Genomic DNA, 19,675 nt, shown 5'->3' with positions numbered 1-19,675 from the left:
CAGAAATCATACTTAGATAGATAATAGTCATAAGCATAATGTCAGTGTCTGAGAGAATACTAGTAGGAGGATAAAGATTAATAAAATTAAACTGGTAAAATATTTATTAATAATTAAAATAAGAATTTGAATATTACACATTTCTTCATAAGAAATATTAATTCTTATTATAGGTTTAAAATAATCCAACTAAAAATAGAAATCACAAATAGAAACATTTTTCTATATTTTTTTATGGTTAGTATTGCTCTATAGTAGTTAGCATTTCAAGTACATTGAATCTATTTTTAAAACATAAATGCAATATTTCAATGGTACATTTTCAATTTAGAATAAAATGCTACCCTAAAATTGTTGTCACATCAAGAATTGGTGAGATTTACTATTTTTTTTTTCATTCCAAATCTAGATATTTATTTTTATTTCTAATATTTAAAGTAAATCATTAATTATTGTTAATTAATTAAGGAATGTGTACTAATTTAAGACTGCCAAGAATGCTAACTTGTCAACATCTATTTTTTTTGCGATGAACGAATCATTCCGACAGTGTTCAAACTCTCTCCCCGACTGCGCGATCGATGCATAGATGATAATCCTTCACCTAATGAGTAAATATTTCAAACGACATGATGTATTATTATTATATAAATATTCAATAATAAATAGGAAGAAAATATCAAATCAGATTTAAATAACTTTAAAAATCATATAATTCTATCTATCTTTATAAGATATATTAAATATACTTGATTTTTTTTTTAAACAGTACAGATACAATACCATCATATCCGTATAAATAAAATTCTAGAATCTGATTTTGTAAGAAATAATAATTACATCATAATATTTTTCCTATTTTTTTTTAATTTTTGAAATTAACATTATATTTGAAATTCAATTGAACGTGTGACTGAAAATGTATTGAAACTACATTTTATGTAATATAACATAAAAAAAATTAATCTAAAATAATATTATTTCTAAAAATACCTCTGCTAAGACTTCTCTTCATGCCATTACTGTGACATTCGTGTCTTTCAGTAGATTCTGCTTTATATGAGCGCATTAATCGTCCTCTTCGGTCTTGTATAAGTTTTTCTGCTCTTACAAATATACCGTGCTTAGGTTTGCAGGAAAAATATTGTATACCTTGCACCATGCCGTCATTTTTACCTGAATTATCGATTATAATATAAATTTGATATAAATATAAATATAATATATAATACAAATATAAATATAATATATAATATAATATATAATCGTACATAGTACGGCTTCTGTCTTATACTATGCACACACTGTAACTTAAGTTTTTAAATTCGCATAAAATTATTGCATGCAAATTGGTAATAAACTTACCAGTTGGAGTATCTAGAGCCACACCGACCCAGGTTCCTGGTTGAAAATGCGTGCTACCAACAAACGCAATCACACCCGAAGTATTGTATGGTCTGATCAGGACACTTTCTCCTACCACGACCCAATCTGGAGTAGGTGGTGCGTACGATTGCGACATGTCCGTACGAGAACCAAATATGGAAACATCATTCTCATCTATCATTTAAACAATTTGATACATCTCAGTACTTTTACTATATATATGAGTGAATACGCAACGAAGCTGTGCATAAAAGGTTATGCTTCAAAGCAATAGTAATTTATAATAAAAAGTAGATAAATATACCGATAAGTATATTATTCTTTATAATGATGATATTACGTAACTGGTAAGTTTCAAGAATAGTGTATTTTAATTTTACCTTCCAATTTTTCAGAAGATGAATCAGTGTCGGCGGATTCCGTTGCACTCAATTCATGAACAATTTTCTTTGTTGTTTTTTCCGAGTTTTTCGAAGCGGGGAAACTGTTTCTATGCGATGCAAGCGTGGCATTTTTTCCAGTTGATTTTTTGCGTCTTACTACTCTTCCAGGTTGCATGTTTGACTTAACGTCATCAGTATAATTTAAGTAGGATTCTTCTTGGGAAGTTAGCTCCGTCAACGCAGGCTGGATTTCGTTCTTAGCATCTTGCAGAGCTGAATCAACAGAAGTGAAATTCTCGTGACCTAAATGTTTGAGAAAAGGATTAACTCGCGGTTTTTGTGAACCGGGCGTATAAGGTGTGACACCTGCAACAAAATATGAGTAGTAATATTGAAAAGTTGATCTTAAAGCTCCTACGAAACGGAAACAAAGAATTCATACCTCCGGTCGTATTTTGCTTAGAGTCTAAGTCGGGAGTTTCGTCAATACTCATACTGCGCAAAGAAAGTATGTCGTCATTGGTTAGATTAGAAGAGGATACGGCTTCAGAACCATACCCGCTAGAACTTGTGGACGGAGTACCAAAACTATTGCTAAACTTGCACATACCGCTGCTCGAACCGCTCAATTCGGCCAGGGAGTCCAAAGTACGCGAGGAACTGATTCGATGTCTGTTTACATTGTCTTTAATATTATTGCTGTAATCCTATAACAACAAAATAAAATTGTAACAGCGAAATGAAATTGTAAAAAGTATATAATATAATATAGCTGATTGGCATTAAAGAAATAATTAACGTGATATGTCGTAATTAACGTAATTGAAGAAAAAGCTCTTTGTTTTATTGTGATGAAATATCATTTGTGGTTTCTTGAATCAATATTTAGTGAAATTGAAATGTTTAGCCATACGTGATAGGAATCATATTCAGCAAGTTCCGGATCGCTGTGGCTTTCTGCTGATTCTGCATGTTCGTCTTCTTCAAGAGGTACTGCCCCTAAACGCTGTGGTTCCTCATGCAAGGTTGTCATACGTAATGACATTTTGTTACTAGCAGGCGAAGCTATAAAATTTAATAAGATTTTTTTTTAATATCTGAATATTGAGAGAAATAAATAATATATCAAACACTTATAAGATAACACATAATACTAGACTTATTGTTATAACTTAAAATAACGAATAATAACGAATCTTTACTATAATAAAAAGATGTGTGATTGCCGTATATAAATGTATAAGTACAAAATGTAAAAGTATAAAAGTCAACAATCAAAATAAATTTGTTTGTATTATATATATATATATATATATATATATATATTTATACATCTATATATAGGGTGTTCCGGAACTCAACGTCAAGTCAAAATGGATTGAATTCCTGATTCAACAAAATGTCTTAATTCTTGAAAACTTGGGGCGATTGTGCCATTATTTTTTATTAAGGTCCTAGAAATGTTATTCACGATTACGGTTCCAAAGTTTTAATAAACAAAGGTGATAGAAATTAACCATAATAATCTAAGAATAATCACCGATGCGCTAAATTGCAATTAAAAGTTTTCTTCTATTTTTTGTCAGGACAATTACGGTCAACACGATCACCCTGTTTTGGCTTGACGTTGAGTAAGACATATATGTAATTTATAAAATATGTATATAATTTATATATGTATGTAAATTATATATGTAAGTATATATACATATAGAAATTGCATACATGTCTTACATATGTAAAATAAAATAGTAAAATTATTTCATTTAAATGTAATGAAAATGAAATTGATGCTTATTAAAAATATTTAACCACTACGCAACAATGCTAATAAAAGACACTAATACAATAAAAATAACAAAAAATTGCAGATTGCGTTATGTTTGCGATGATAGTTAACAACCTTTCGTTCTAATATCGTGCTTCTCGTTTTGATTGTTTAATTTTGCAAACACTAATATCCAAGTTGTTCATATACTCCTTTGGACTCAATTACAAATGGGAATCGCATATATTGATCCACTTCGATTGACGGTAAATGTTCATGTGTCGCCTTTGGTTTGTTTTTCCAATTATAATAGTAGCGTAACGCAAAAACGTTTCAAATTGCAATAGCACGTCCCTGCAGTCACAGCTTAACCATAGGCATAGAGCATAGCTTTGTAATTTGTCCAGGTATTGCATCTATTTTTTAATTGCTTTCTACTTGTTGAGTAGGTGTCGACAAATGTTGTTTTCAGTTATTGTGCACTTAGATAATGGTAGGTAATTCGCAAAAACAAACGCAAGCGCAAAAGTCCAAAATATCAATTTTTGGAGATAAAAAGCATAAGTCTAATGAGCATAATTAGGGAATTGGAACTCTACGTTATCATGCGTACCACACAATACAACATTCAACTCATCTGAGTTACATACGTTTAGAATTCGGTTGCTGTTGTCGCAATGAGTTGAGATTCAAGTTTAGATTAAGGAATGTAGGCCTTGCTGTAAATTTTAATATATGAAATGTTAGTAATACACACAGAAATATATATATAGTATGCTCATAGATGTCGATATTCCGACTTATTTATATGAGCCAATTGATTAAATCGTATAAATTTTAAACACAAATGTGCATAATATTACACAGCAGCATAAATTTATTTTATTCAACTATGAACAATAATTTATGCACAGATTGAAATTTATACGATCATCATTATCATAAAATGTATTTCTGATTTATATAATATTACATAATTGATGTATATTATATATTGAAATATTATTATGGTATTTAAATTATATCATTCAACACTTACAATTACAACTACCTAATAATTAAGTCTATACGCAGCTAGGGGTTGTAACATGCAGCTAACGTATCATCAGTGTTTCAATTGTAAAACGCTTAAATTATATTTTAAGTAGAAAACCGCTAAGCAAAAATTATTTTCACTCGATCAGCTTCACAACTTGCGGAATTTTCTTTAGGTAATTCATCTAGAGATGTTTCCCTTACTTTAAGGAGATTAAAAACATGCTCACCAGTTACTATATATACATAATTTTTTCAAAAACACTTCTATGATCTATGTCGTATTGAAAGCCGCATAAAATCAATTGGTATAAATGCTCTGAGCGCTTCAATAATATTCTAATCTAATCATAATTAGATTATAATATTTTTATTATATAAATCAATATCTAATATAAAAAATTATAACGTTTGAATCTGATTTTGTTTACTTATTTTTTACTTTTTAACATAAATCATCTCAAGGCAAAAAGTTTGCTAGTAATATGAGTGATAATGTTGCAATGAGAATACAAAATGCTAATCATTAATGATTTGATATTTGATGATGAGAGTACACTGCTAAATCATACCAACTCAAAATAACATTTTTTCATAACAAACAGATACATATTCTTTATATTTTGTAGGTTATACATATATTTTGTTTATATTAATTATTCCAAGAGAAAAATGTCTTGCGTTTGTTCGCAGTGATAAAAATAAACTGCATATTTTCACTTTCCTAATTAATATGTTATAACTGAAATAATACATACTGGTTCTTCGAATTGTCGATTACATTTTAAATAATAGGTTGCGATAAAATTTATTAAAATGTTGGAAAATATAATGAATCATTTATGAAAATTATACATCATTTTGAAGAAATGTTTGAAGAAATAAAGCGCTATATATACACACTTTTATAATCATGTTTCCATATCAAATAAATGCACTTTCTTGGACAGCAAATTAAAAAAAATATTACTAATTCTATAAATAACAAATGGAAGCGGATTTTGTATGGCAATGTATTTCCACCTTGTAAAGAATTTCATTGTATTTAAATTTATAGTATTCATTCATTCATTGTATTAAATCGTTCTTTGATGTGTTGAAAAAGCTAATGTCAATTTAATTAAAAAATCAGTACTGTGAAGATATAGACTCACAGAAAAAAAATTTAGTTCACTAATAGAGCGAGTATTTTAATTTTGTTCTATAAAAAATAATAAAATCTTACCGACTTCTTTCGATATTTGTTTGCATTACTTACTAATATGTCAAATTGTCTTTAATTTTGTATTTAGTTTATAATTAATTTAGAAGAAAATTTCATAGCAAAACAAATTTTTTTATTGATTTTCTCAGAATTTGTGAATATGTAGATATTTGTATGAATTCTTAATGGCCTGATTTATAAATACATTTATGAAACTATTTACAAATAAATACAGTGTAAATTTTAAATAATTCTGTTAATGCAAACAATAATGTAATTTTTATTTTCATTCACGAAACACACAGACTGTCACACACATGCACACATATTATTTCATTTGTTGATAAGTTTATAAAAAATACTGATGATTTATGACATAATACTGAAATGACTTTTATGCGCAAGAATGTAGGGTAATAAATTATAATATTAAAAACTAAAAGAAATGAACATGAATGTATTTATATGACAAATTAAAATATAAAATTATGGATAATAACTAAAAGTGCATATAACATAATGTAATAAACATATAGCAGGCAAACAACAAATTCGCGAATATTACTAAGAGTTCATCCAATCAGATAAGCAACTTAAATTTAATTCTTTGTTATTTACCTTTTTAACTCATTATTATATCACATTTACTTTTTTTGACAAAATTTTGATATGTTCTTTTAATTTCTTTATAATGCTACACAGCAAATCTAATAACAAAATATACAACTAACTCTCTAATTTTAAAAAGTATGCAAGCCTCCATTTTACCTGATAGAATGGAGCCTTGATGGTTGCAGAGAAAAATAGAAGAATAGATAATGTAAATGTTAGTAAAAGCTTGCTAAACAAAATAAATACAAAATACAAGATCGGTGTCTCTAAGTGATTTTACCAGAACTGAGTAATATAATTTATCAAAACAATGAATATTAAGCGTAATTAACTCATTAATTGCTATTGAACTTCCCATTTTGATATTATGTTATTCTTGTCGTTTTCCCATCACTCAGTTCTAGTTTATATATTCTGCATAAAACTAATCTTGAATATAATGATTTCATAAAAAATGTAATACTGACTGAATGAATATGCAACTCATTCAAGACAAGTCATCCCATAAAATGTGACATAAGCTTAGATAAAGCGATGTCAAAGCGATTGAATTTAATATTAATTCTGAAAAAAAATTGACAGCATATATATGCTTTATATAAATTAGTTTCTTATTATATCAATTAGTAATTATTTTTTCAGCACAAAAATTCCGCTAACTTGATGATCCTACTCGTAAGATCTTTAAATTAGTATTACTCAATATTTGTTTAACTAAAATCTAATTCATAAGCTCATAATCTTCGAAGCGTTGTAGTACAAAATCTGCCAACAGATAAACTCCTTATACGATATTTAAAAAAAAAGGGCAAGAGTAGTATTATATTCAAATGTACAATCAGATAAAGTAAAGGAGTTACTTATTATGAGCAATAACAAAATCCAAAAAAGATAATCTGCAAGAGTATGCAACTTTTTATGAAACTTTATACTTCAACTATTTTATAAATATAAACATTTCTAGTACTATACTAGTGCCTTGTAAAATACTATAATAAAATTTTGATTTTCTTCAAAAGTAAATAAAACGCTATACCGTTTTGCCAGGAATATTTAAACTAATCTTATAAAATTTCATCAAAATGCCTAATTGGCTATGATTAGTAATGTCTAATATCTCAACTATAATAAACTAACAGTTTTCTAAAAAAATATATATATATAAAATAATTTCTTGTTTCCGCTATAAAATTCAGCGTATGTAATTCTACATATGCTAAGCTATAAAACATATCTGAATATTAAAAATATGAACACACAAAAATGTTCTTTTTGTAAATTTCTCAAGAACAATATGTTAAGTTACATTTGCGTCTAAATTTGTTCATTGTTGCCAATTAGCAATCTAAGACAACAAAATTTTCTTAATGTATAAATAGCTCAACATAGTTTAGTGATGCGCAAATCCAAATTTTGCTAATTCTGATAATTTAAATGAAATAATCAGAATTTGAACAAGCTTTTATAGGAGCAATCTGTTCATAAAATAAAAATAAACCGAATCAAATGAATCCAAAATAGCCATTTATTATTTAAAATACATTTCTGAAATCAATATTTGTTTGGACATGTTTATGAAATTCAACTCATAATGTGGATTTAGAATTTCCAAAATCATTCTAAACCCCTCATTTTATATTGGTAGCTAGTATCTATATTGGCCAGGAATTAAAAAAAAAATAATCATCAACAGCCTTTTGGTAAATTGCATAAGCTTTGGTTGATTTGTTTCAACCATTTTTAGAAGGCAAAAAATCCAAAATTTGTTTGAAATTTGAGATTACAGGTTATGATATAAAGTTACGTGCAAATCTTGTTAATATGAAATAAACAGTTAGAAAAAAATTCACCTTGGAGACGTGCTTAGTTATCAAATCAACTAAATAGAATAATCTTGTTGTCTTAGATCGACGTAGCCACATAGCAACAATAAAACTCATAAAAATTAAAACTCTGTAAATAAACATGCAACTCACCTAGGCCGAAAGATTTGTTAGCCGCCGTGAGCTCGCTAATATCATTGTAGCCTTTGCCAGCAAAACTGTGTCGGTTGCGTGAATCAGTGCGCGACCTAGCACTAGCCGCTGTAGAACCAGTTGATCCTGTTTGTTGCTGCAGAAGGTGCCCAACTAACTCAGAATTTAAATCGGCAACACTTTCTGAACGACCAAAGCCAATCAAGGACTCCATGCTAGTATCAAAGTGCATCATCTGTATTTAAAAAAAGTAAAAATTTAATACACGAAAGAGAGAGAGCGAGAGATTTATATATGTGAAAATTCTCTAAATAAAAATACGACTTGCATTTCATTGAAGAAAAATAATTGTTTACAAACTTTCATGAAGACATTGAGAAAGAATTCTAATGTAAAATCTTGAATAGTTGAGTAGCTTAGCATTCATATTTTTATTTTCATGAACATTTAAATTAATGTTAAATTTAATATTCATATTTAAATATTCAATGAATTCATATCATTTTAAATAAATAATAAAACATAATTAATCAATAATATATTAGTGAATTAATCAATAACATTATACCTGTGAAAAATTAGGAACGCTTGCCGTCTTTCTCATCATAGGCTGAACTTGAGCTTGTTGAAGTTCTTTAACAGCCACACTTTGTCTCAAGCGGTCTAATGTCAAAATACTTTCCACGGCACTTACACCACGTGTATATTTCTCTGTAATCAATATTTTTTTTATATATATACAAATTTTACAGAAGTTCAAGTGCTATTATATATAAAAATAATACGTAATATTTTTAAAGAATAATATAAATTGATAATCTTCAGTTATATTTTTGAAAAAATAATCTGGTTATTAGAAGAAATCCATTATTTGATATTAGGCTATTTAAACAAATATACCTATATACGTTTCACCGTCGCTTGAAGAGCAATTATCACCGCTTGCAGCAATTTGTGCCAAAGATTCACGATCCTCCAATTCTTCAGAAGCTTTTGGGACATTTGATACAACCTCATATGTTACACCTGATTGCGTTGTACCTTCAGTCCTGAATATTTAAAAATTAGAACAGGTATTACTTCAATCTTGGAATGATCATTCTTAAAAATATTTGTCAAAGTGTACAGACATTTAAATGACATTATTATTGTACAAAATCTAATTCCGAACAAGAAAAAACGCTTGTCTAACGTCATATCAATTGCATTATAATTTACAATATTACAATAAAAGGTTTATTACTTACATCAAAGAACTGGAAGTCCGGTATGAATAGTTTGAGATAAGAATAGGTTAGATCAAAAAAAGGATAATTTGATATTTACAAACACATGCCAGTGATGAAAATAAAAAAATATTTTTAAAATAATTCAATGATTCAGTATACCTTGCAAGCCGCCTACGAAATCTCTCAGTTAAGCTTTGCTTCTTATAAATATTCAAAGCCAAGCGTTTTCTAAGTACTAATTCCATTGGCGCTGGATGTGAGAGACGCACTTTTGTCCGCAATATTAAGTACACCTGTTCAGTTGCTGTAATAGTAAATTATAAAAAAATAAGCAAAAAATGCAATAAAGTACTATTCAAAAGACATTGAGAGTACAAAATGAAAACAAGTTCATATGACGAAAATAGTAATACGATGAAAATATTAGAGAATAAATACTGATAAAGAGATAAGGCAAAAGCGTGGTTTGATCTTACGTAATTCTTAATTTACGTGTGCTTGTTAATATTATACAGGAGGAAAAAATTATCAATATCAGTGATGACCATGGGCACGACATTGTGACAAATACAAAGAGAGTTCTAAAAATTGTATTAAATAATTTGAAGATTGCTAAGTACATCAAATTTAAACTATGTCAACGGTTATAAAATAAAAGCGATAGCAACTAAATCAATGTAAACGTCACGTGATATATGCGATAATAAATAATAATTTATCGTACTAATTTATAAATTCTACACGCCAATAATTTAACATAGTAACTATAAGTTCTACACACCATCAGTAACTTTGTTTAGCGCCTGACTGTCATGCATAGATGAATCCCAAGCCGCAACTGCGCAAACGTCCTTTTCATGCAAAATCTGAAGTTGATAAAATTTATTTCCGTGTTCCTTTGGCAGAATTGAATTTTCACCACAGACTGTCACAAACTCTCCTCCTGTCATTTTAGACGATGATAAATCATCCGCTGAAATTATTGAAAAATTCATTTGTGAAAAATATGATTATTTTTGTAAATTTTGGGCAATTAAACCTGTCGCATTTGTAAATTAAAACAAAGAAACATGTTTCTATTTATAACAATTCAAGCAAATTACATATGTTTTATTACTATTCATATCTAATAATAAATATATTGTTATACACAATAAATGTAAACGTAACGCAATAATAAAGTACGCCTTTTGACAAATTTAAAACATTAATAATCTTACTTACGTTAAGAAGTAAATCCTATAGAATACATATTTTATAATTAAAAATAAAAAGCCATTATTTATTATCATCAAACATCATCAAGTTAGTTACATAAAATAACTAGTGGTGTCGTGCTTTAAGGCAAATTGCTGGAACTTCGCGTACCTTAATGAAATATTCGAGAATTATTAAATGTTTTCAAATAGATTATTATAATTTTTTGAAGTATTATATATAAGTGATGCTTAGAACTTTAGTTGGAATGAGAATTAAAATCCGAATTATTTTTTCGATATTAAATTTTTTTTTTGAAAATTAAAAAAAAATTCTTTCCCCAAAAGCAATCGTTTCGCCAACACAAGCAAAAAGTTTTTTAAATCATTTAAATCGGACGCATAGAAAAATTTTAATTTTCGATTTTTGGCCCATTACTATAACTTACCCTATGGGAAGTTAAAAACTTGAAACTTGCCATTTAAAATTTTGATTTGGAGTTGTGATAATGGACGAGAGTAATCTCATTATGATAATGCAATTGAACTTAATACTAAGCCCACCAATGCAAGTCATATCGACCGTTTTTAAACTCCTTGTAAGACTTATTTAAAAAACATTTAAATCGTTCAAATACCATTATCATACTTAAAATATTCTAATTCTCAGAATATACTAATAATATTTTTTCACTCTTTGCTTCTAGTTATTTTTGCAATTTTTCTAAAAAAAATGTGGGGTCAATTTGACCCGTCGAAAATAATGTTACATGGGGAGTTGTTTCAGATTTACACAATATATACAAAATAAACCAGACAAATTTAGAAATAAGTTATGGTTGGCGCGTGAAGTAAAATATAATAAATGGGTTCCCTATTTGGGAAGGATAAAAAGAGAGATTGTTCAATTCCACTTGGAAAGTTCGTTGTTCTAAAGTCGGAGACAGCCCACTTTAAATGTTTTTTTTAACATTTTAGACATAGCTGGACAAAAGAGTAGATTTTGTATAACCCGCAAGTGAAAACATTTACAGGAAGGAATTTTTGTTCCAGTTAGCTTCTGATCTTGGCGATGCATATACAAAATCCCAATAGAATCAAGTTTTCACTAACACCTTTAAACGTTCGGATTTGAGTGTGCAAAAAACATGTTGAATAAAAATTTTCAAAAGTTACAAAATAAAAAATATTTTTACGTAAAATTTTGAACAAACAGACTAAATCAATTTGCAAATAATGTGAGAAAGCCAAATAAAGTATATTATGTATGCATATGATACACTGTATAAAACGTATTTTTTTAATTTGTTTTTATAATATATATTTTTTTAAGTATTATATAAAAATAAATATCAAAACAATTTCTTAAAAATTTCTCTATTATATATATACTCTATTATATTAAGCAACAAATAACTCAATATCGGAATTTAATAATAAAACTAGTTGGTATTGGTATTTTGCCTTGAGGAAAGTTACATGAACTTCCCGATATATGTAAATAATCGACTTAATCAATAATAAATAATTTAATTCCTGAGTGATTAAAACTATTCCGAGTGGATTCATTATACATAATTAAAAACGAACGAGCACGTTAACTCGCGGTATTTTCTAAAAGCAAATTTTCCAAAATCAATAATTTTTTTTATAATTGTACCACTTTCCGTAGGACTTTAATGGTTTACTATGTTCATCAAGAAGTACTCTATCGTTATACCAAGTAAATCGTCTAATTTTAATTTTAACAAACGTAAAAAAACTACTCATTTTCTCAAACTTCGATGAATTTTTAAAATTAAACTACTTGTCATAAGGCCGTAATATTTCAGTAAGTTCTATAAGACCATGATATATATCGCCAATAACAGTTAATTGCAAGAAAACAGCTCAGTAGATTTTCACCTAAAACTAATCAGTATCATTCCCAACTAATATCTTTCGAACAGTTTTTGATTTTTTAAAATCGATTCGGTAGTCTGAACTTAAATGTGGACGAAAAATTTAACACTTTTTTTTTTCAAATTACAAAGAAACGGTTCCAGCAGATTGTCTCACAAAACTGAATGGCTTTTAAATTTCTGAAATCGGTTCAGGCTTTTTTGAGAAAACGTCGATCGAAAGTCTAATTTTGACAAATGCCAAAAAAACGATAATAATTTTTGCAAACTTTGAAGAATTTTTAAAATTAAACGACTTGTCGTAGGGCCGTAATATTTTAGTATGATCTACCGTCAAAAAAAAAAATCATAAAAATCGTCGAATTTTTAAAAACTCATCACATCACAAAAGCAACTTCTAACACAAATTTTGACTATAATATTTTTTCAAAACTTTGATGAATTGTTAAAATTATACTACTTGCCGTAGGGACGTGAAATTTTAGCATGTTATTTATCAAAATAACATACTAAAAAGTATCAAAAAAATAAATTTATAGTATCAAAAAATTTTTTTCAACAGTTAATTACAACAAATTGTGCCAGCGAATCTTTACCAAAAACTAATCAGAATCTTTCCCAATCAATATCTTTCGAACAGTATTTGAATTTGAACAGTATTTTGAACTGCAGGCTGAAACGTAAACAAAAAATTTTTCACTTTTCTGCGATTTACACAAAAAAACGGCTTGGCCGAAACTGACCAACGATAGGCCTCATCGACATATATCGAATGGCTATTAAATTTTTGAAATCGATTTACGGTTAAAAATCTGTTCACGCGCATACACACATACGCACATACACACATACTATTTCCAAATTTGGTCTCATTCGATTCAGAATGGCTTGGAACGTCGAGAAAACATAAAATTAGCGAGTTGGATTTTTTTATGAAAACATAAACTTGTCCTTCGGGAAGTTAAAAATAACTTTTTAATTATCGGTCAATTTGACCGCGTGTGGTAGGAATAGGTATACAAAATTATCTGTAGGTTTGGTGTTGATATTGTTCAAATGCGAATTAGTAAAATGAAGCTTCAGGTATCATTTTCAAACAGAAACTAATATATATATATATATATATATATATATATATATAATGAATATTACCGTTTAAATCAAGAAAGAGTACTGGTATGTGTTGTTCCATCCCGGGGGGAGGATCCCAAGCAGCGAGGGCACCTGGAATACCAGAACCAGCAGCAGGAACCATCACGGTGTTTCGTTCTTCAGTCAAAGTCATCCACTGTTGAATTAAACTTGCTTCTCTTTCCTTGTCCTGTTCCGTTTTTTCTTCTCCTATGTTGAAAATTTATGATTTAGTTTTATTTAATACTATAGGTAACTAGTGAGGCATCACATCGTGCGTCAAAGCAAATTGAAAAAAAAAATTGTTGAAAATTTAGATTTTTAGAGCAGAAAAAAATAAAATTTGTACCAATATTAATAAAATCTCTATAAATATGTGATAATTTGATGTGCTTATATTTTGGGACTTTTCCCCGTATCTTCGAAACCGCTGGACCTGTCTTCTCCAAAAACTAACTAGCACGTCTCCTTATCAATAGGAATCGATTTTTTTGTTTAATCATTCAAATCGGTTGATCTGAATGATTTTTTGTCGAAATCATCGACAAAAAAATTTATTTGCACACACATACACACACACATTCATCATTTCTTTCTAAGCTATGCCAAAATGTTCAGAACACTTTGAAACATAGAGATTTTTTGCGATTACTATAACTTACCCTGCAGGAAGTTGTTCAAGATTAACAGTCATAGTCATTATAATGCAATATGTAAAATATGTTTTTACTAGCTCAGACGAGATACTGTAGAAATGATTACATATGAATAAAAGCGCATGTAAGTGCTTTATTCTTCTCAACTATTTTCTTAAACTAAAATATAATATAATCAAATAGTTCATATATAAAAAATATGAGAATTTTGCAACGTTATTTTTAAACTCTCTTTTATATTTTTTACATTTATGATTACTAATTTGAAAATGGTAAAGTAATAATAAATAAATATTTTACCTTTTTTATCAATCTTTTGTATTTGAGAGTTGAGATACTGTTTACGCCTCTCCAGCGCCTCGGTCCACTTTTCTCGCAGTACTGCCAAATCCTCCTCTTGATAGCTGTCTAATGGTCTTTGAAGACGTGATCGTACAATTACACTACCCATCGCAATATCCACGATACTTTGACAAATGATCGGTAATGTGCCTGAATTCTGTACAGGTCGAACCAGCACCTGTTTATGAATATGAAAATTGAAAAATTCAATTGAAAACGCAAGCAATCCGAAATATTCAATTAAAATATATGTTGACAAATAAAAATTTAAGCAAAACCCAAATAATACTTTAATCATGTGAATATAAAATACATGTTTATAAATACATAAATAATTTAATATTATCAAATTATTTTGTACCTGCACGCGACGCTGTTGGCCTTGGCGCAACTGATATACGCCGCCCGTAATTACTCCTGGTTTACTGAGTACCTAAAAGAAAAACATTCAAATTCAACAGCCATTACTTTGATTTTATAGTCAAATACACTACTTAATAATTTAATCAATTATTATATCGTTAATTAAAATATTTTATTAATTGAAAAAAGACACAAGTGTCTTCAATCGGGTGAAACAAAATCATAAATGTTAAATATGTTGCCTCATCCACCACTAGGGTACTTCAAACAAACCACCAACCAAAGAAAGTGACAAAGTTTTAAAGGCATTTCCCATATGTACAAGTGGCAGAGTTTTTTCAATACATTTAGATGCAACTTGCAAAGTTACTGAAAAGCGAGAGAGGTTTTGAGAAAAAATGATAGAGCTGCAAGTGATATAACATTTTTTTAATATATTTTATTGTTAATTTTCATAAAGTCATCAAGGTCAAAATAAAAAAATTATGCAACTTATCAAATTACTTAATTTTTGGCCTAATCTTCTTAAATATTCGCAAAGTCAATTCATATTGTTCATATAAAAACAAGGATATAATGGTTAGATCATAAATTCGAAATAAATTCTTGCTCATGTGTCGACAAAATAAATAAACACATATAAAATAACAAATGTTAAAGAAATTATATAAAAAAATTAAAATATAGTATCATCAATGGCGATAATAATATATATGTGAATATTTACATTCGTATACTAATGCAATACGTTCTCACGTTGCGGTGATCATTTCTCACATATAAATCATAAATTCAAAATATTCGATAACCTAGCTGCTGCTGAATTATTATTTTATATTTGAGAATTTATGATATTCATTACAAATAATGTTTAAAAAAACATCAAAGCCGAATATTTAATGATAACAATTATTTATTTAAAATTTCCTAATCAACTGAAGCGATTATTGCGACCGAAGAAGGGGCATTATTTTATGAAAATACCTCGTATTGTTTTGTAAAGATAAGAAATGGTCATAATATAAAAAGAGCCCGCACACTGGTAGATCAGTTAGAGAATCATTAGAACCCTCCGAAAGATATACCATATGCCATGCAGGCGTTCAAGATAACTTTGGGTGTTTCTGTGACAGTACTCTTGTGTATAAGTGGAGATGTTAAAACTGAAACTGCACCAGTTTCGTTCCTTAAAATAGAAAACAAATCACTGAGCCCTTCGCCGAATTTAACGATTGAAGCAGTACCAAGTGAACACTTAGATTTCCTCACGACTGACGATCTAACCAGATTCAAACGGAAGGCTGGTGCTAAATCAGGAAATAAAGCTAGAAGTGGAAAAAAGCATGATGATAACATAGAGGGATCGGGCAATAGTAATGACGACGAAGATGCCTACCATGTCAGATATGAAACCAAATTTGGTAAGAGTTTGCTTGTTATATTATTTATATCTTCAACGTTATAATAGTCTCTGTGGACCGAATAGTTTAATCTATGTGAATAAATAAACAAATAAAATAAATAACAATGGAATAAGGAAAAGAAAAAAATTAAATATTCGTTATTGTGACTAAAACACCACATACATATACATTGAATTATTGCTTTCAATCAAATTATTACGACTTATTCCAAATTTTGTTAAACATCATTCTAAGAGCATTCTTAAGAACTCGAGAATCGTATCGTATAAAACTGCACCTAAGCGTTAGTATAACATTTGTGTATAAAAATGTAGATTTCACGGTATTTGATTTATGAAACAATTCCATAAATAAATCTTTTTAAATTTGCAGCTTTTCAAAACGTAGACGAATTTGGTCTTAAAGTGAAGTACAACAAAACTGAACATGTATTTTATGGAGACACTATTGGTAATAATATTTAAAATGTCTGACAATGCCTAAATAAAAATGAAATGTTCTGTAGTTATAACTAACCTTAAATTTTTAGGAGGAAATATTACCCAACCTACCAACACTCAAGGTAAGTTTAAATAAGGACTATATTTTTGAAGTCGTTAAAATTAAATAAATTGATTAAACGGTGAGTAAGTATTAAAACATGATATGCAAAAGTCACCGAAAGCAAAAAACTTTTGCTATACATAATTTCAATATATTGCTAGAAAGAGTTAATAAACAGTCTTTCTGATGAAATATTTAGTAACTGTATTCATTTTGCAGTAGCAAATTTACAGCCTCAGTCCGGTGGTGTTATTTCATCACACCCATATGGACAGTCTCAAAGAGCATCAGTAGAGCATATCACTAAAAATCCGAGTAAGTAGGTAACGAAAAAATAAATAATAAAAGCCACAAACTTCAAAAAGCTCAATAATTTAAATTAATCAGTCTGTTATTATTGACAAAATATTGTAATAAATAATTGAAATCATCGTGACATGTTATATAACAGTCATAAATATTACAGTTACATATAAAAAGAGTTTGGAATTTTGATAATCTTCATTCATTTATATATTAAAAATATATTTTTTTAAGTTTCCTAATTGTTATAAAATAAATCATGAGAAAAATATCTTTTATGATATAAACCTGAAATTGTCTTTAATGAACACAAAACCCATACAAATTACTTGAACGTGGAAAAAATCTATCGTGACATATTCCAAATTTATATTGTAATATTATTTTTTGTTTTTTTCAGTGCTGATGGTAGGAGAAGATAGTTTGGAAATGATAGAGTGTAGAAAAATGCATTTCTTAGACAATGAATTCGAAAAGCCAATCGAGGGTATGTGTATCATGTGCCACAGGGGGTCGGGAACATACAGATACGTCGAAGGGTAAGAAAGAACATAAACTAATATGCCTTAAAAATGCTCATAAAACATATCTACATTTTCCAGATGCAATCGAGTCGATTGTGATGAATTCACACCTGTTGATGTAATGAGAGCATTTCCAGACTGTTGTCCGAAGTGCAGTAAGTCTATAATGAATAATTTGACCCCTATATCTCCCAAGTTCAAAATATCACCTATTTCGTTTTGCAGTTTAATAGACATGTTTATCATACTATTTAACTATATACTTTTTTGGAAGCAAATAATCCAACTTGAAACTTAAATTCTTTAAATTAATTTAAAACTGGGCTAGTAAATTTCAGACCATATTTGGCTGAAAAAAGCAGTATATATTAATAATAAAATATGTCTAATCTAATTTTTGCATTTATCGTCAATTTCAGAGGGCATGCTTCCAGTGAACTTAAAGAATGTTTATAGAAAATACTGTGAGTATTAAACTATTAAACTATAACTAAATTATTTGGAACATATATAAACAGACTTAACAATTTCAACTTTTTGATATGCTATTATTTATCATTTAACTTAAACTCTCGTTTGGTTTAAGTTATTACTTAAGCACTGATTTTTTGATACCGTTTGATACCGTTTGAATACTTTTCGCGCAGAACGACAGAAGTGATACTATATAGAGTACAACGCAAATTTCATATTAAATTGATTATTATTGATTACACAAAAAACTCTAATAGCATGATTTATTCATATGATCCAATTGTAAAATGCATTGGAATTATAATTATCATTGTGAGTTATTTCATTTATTCATATAGTTCATAACATTTGGTATCTGAATTTGGTGAAAACTTACGGCAGAACAAAGTGTTTTTATAAAATGTAGAAAAATGCGGTGGCAAAATAAAGAGCTAGAATTTGATTTTTTTTTATTTTATTAATCAATGCTTAATTATTTGTTTGAATTCGCAGCGCCTCAAGGCAGCGCGCTGCAGCACGATTGGTATCACAAACCCCTCAATCGCATGGATCGCAATAAGAAATCGACCGAATGGGACCAAGAAGGAGGGTCACATCCAGCGACCCCGGCTATGCTACGCGGGCAGCCGCGAATGCCAGCATCGATCTCATTTTTAACCGGACACAGAGCCGGAGCTGGCTCGCTGGTCCTTGACACCCCAGCCTGGCAGAATCATGAACTCAAAGAACCAAGACCAATTCGAGATTAATTTAACAAAACAAAATCAACAGAAATCATAATCATATTTTTAAATTTTGTATAGTTTTTATAATTATGAAATAACAATAAATAAATAAGAAATGTAAAATATTTTTTTTAATTATGTATAAGAAGAATCCAAAGTTGTTTAAAAAAATGGTTACGATAGACAACATAATATGATTTTCAACTTAAAACATTAAATAAGTGACATAGCGACTTAAGGCAAATTGATGTAACTTCCCGTACCATAATGAAATATTCGCAGAATATTAAATGCTATAAAATAGATTATTATAAATAATGTAAATTTCATTAGAGTAATAGACAAAGTATAAGAGCTTATACATTGAACGACGACATTTATATATGTTTACAAGAAAAGTAAATAAACAAAACTTGATCAAGCGACGTTAAAATTAAGGAGGTTATCTCATATTTTTAAGAATTATATAAACTGAATTGCAAAGTTTTAATTATTATAAA

At 28.6% G+C, this 19,675-nt stretch overlaps 1 protein-coding gene across 1 annotated transcript in view; it reads right to left on the bottom strand.

Moving 5' to 3' along the window:
- Positions 1–348: 348 nt before the first annotated feature.
- The window catches only part of LOC113377636 (kinesin-like protein KIF13B), an 88,125-nt gene continuing 68,798 nt past the window's right edge, over positions 349–19,675 (bottom strand). The window contains exons 16-29 of the mRNA XM_026618010.1: positions 15,181–15,252; positions 14,778–14,997; positions 13,843–14,028; positions 10,375–10,566; positions 9,753–9,897; positions 9,265–9,413; positions 8,933–9,075; positions 8,365–8,599; positions 2,683–2,834; positions 2,212–2,476; positions 1,767–2,135; positions 1,366–1,560; positions 994–1,176; positions 349–604 (exon numbers count right to left, since the gene is read on the bottom strand). Of these exons, the coding sequence (XP_026473795.1) occupies positions 516–604; positions 994–1,176; positions 1,366–1,560; positions 1,767–2,135; positions 2,212–2,476; positions 2,683–2,834; positions 8,365–8,599; positions 8,933–9,075; positions 9,265–9,413; positions 9,753–9,897; positions 10,375–10,566; positions 13,843–14,028; positions 14,778–14,997; positions 15,181–15,252 (2,595 nt within the window). The 3' untranslated portion in view covers positions 349–515. The remainder of the gene's footprint in view (positions 605–993; positions 1,177–1,365; positions 1,561–1,766; positions 2,136–2,211; positions 2,477–2,682; positions 2,835–8,364; positions 8,600–8,932; positions 9,076–9,264; positions 9,414–9,752; positions 9,898–10,374; positions 10,567–13,842; positions 14,029–14,777; positions 14,998–15,180; positions 15,253–19,675) is intronic.

This window comes from Ctenocephalides felis, unplaced genomic scaffold (genome assembly GCF_003426905.1).
Source record: "Ctenocephalides felis isolate EL2017-DRISC unplaced genomic scaffold, ASM342690v1 CF-g0.4_SCAFFOLD_01886, whole genome shotgun sequence".
Classification (NCBI taxonomy): Eukaryota; Metazoa; Arthropoda; class Insecta; order Siphonaptera; family Pulicidae; genus Ctenocephalides; species Ctenocephalides felis.
This window is presented reverse-complemented; position numbering and strand designations above follow the sequence as displayed.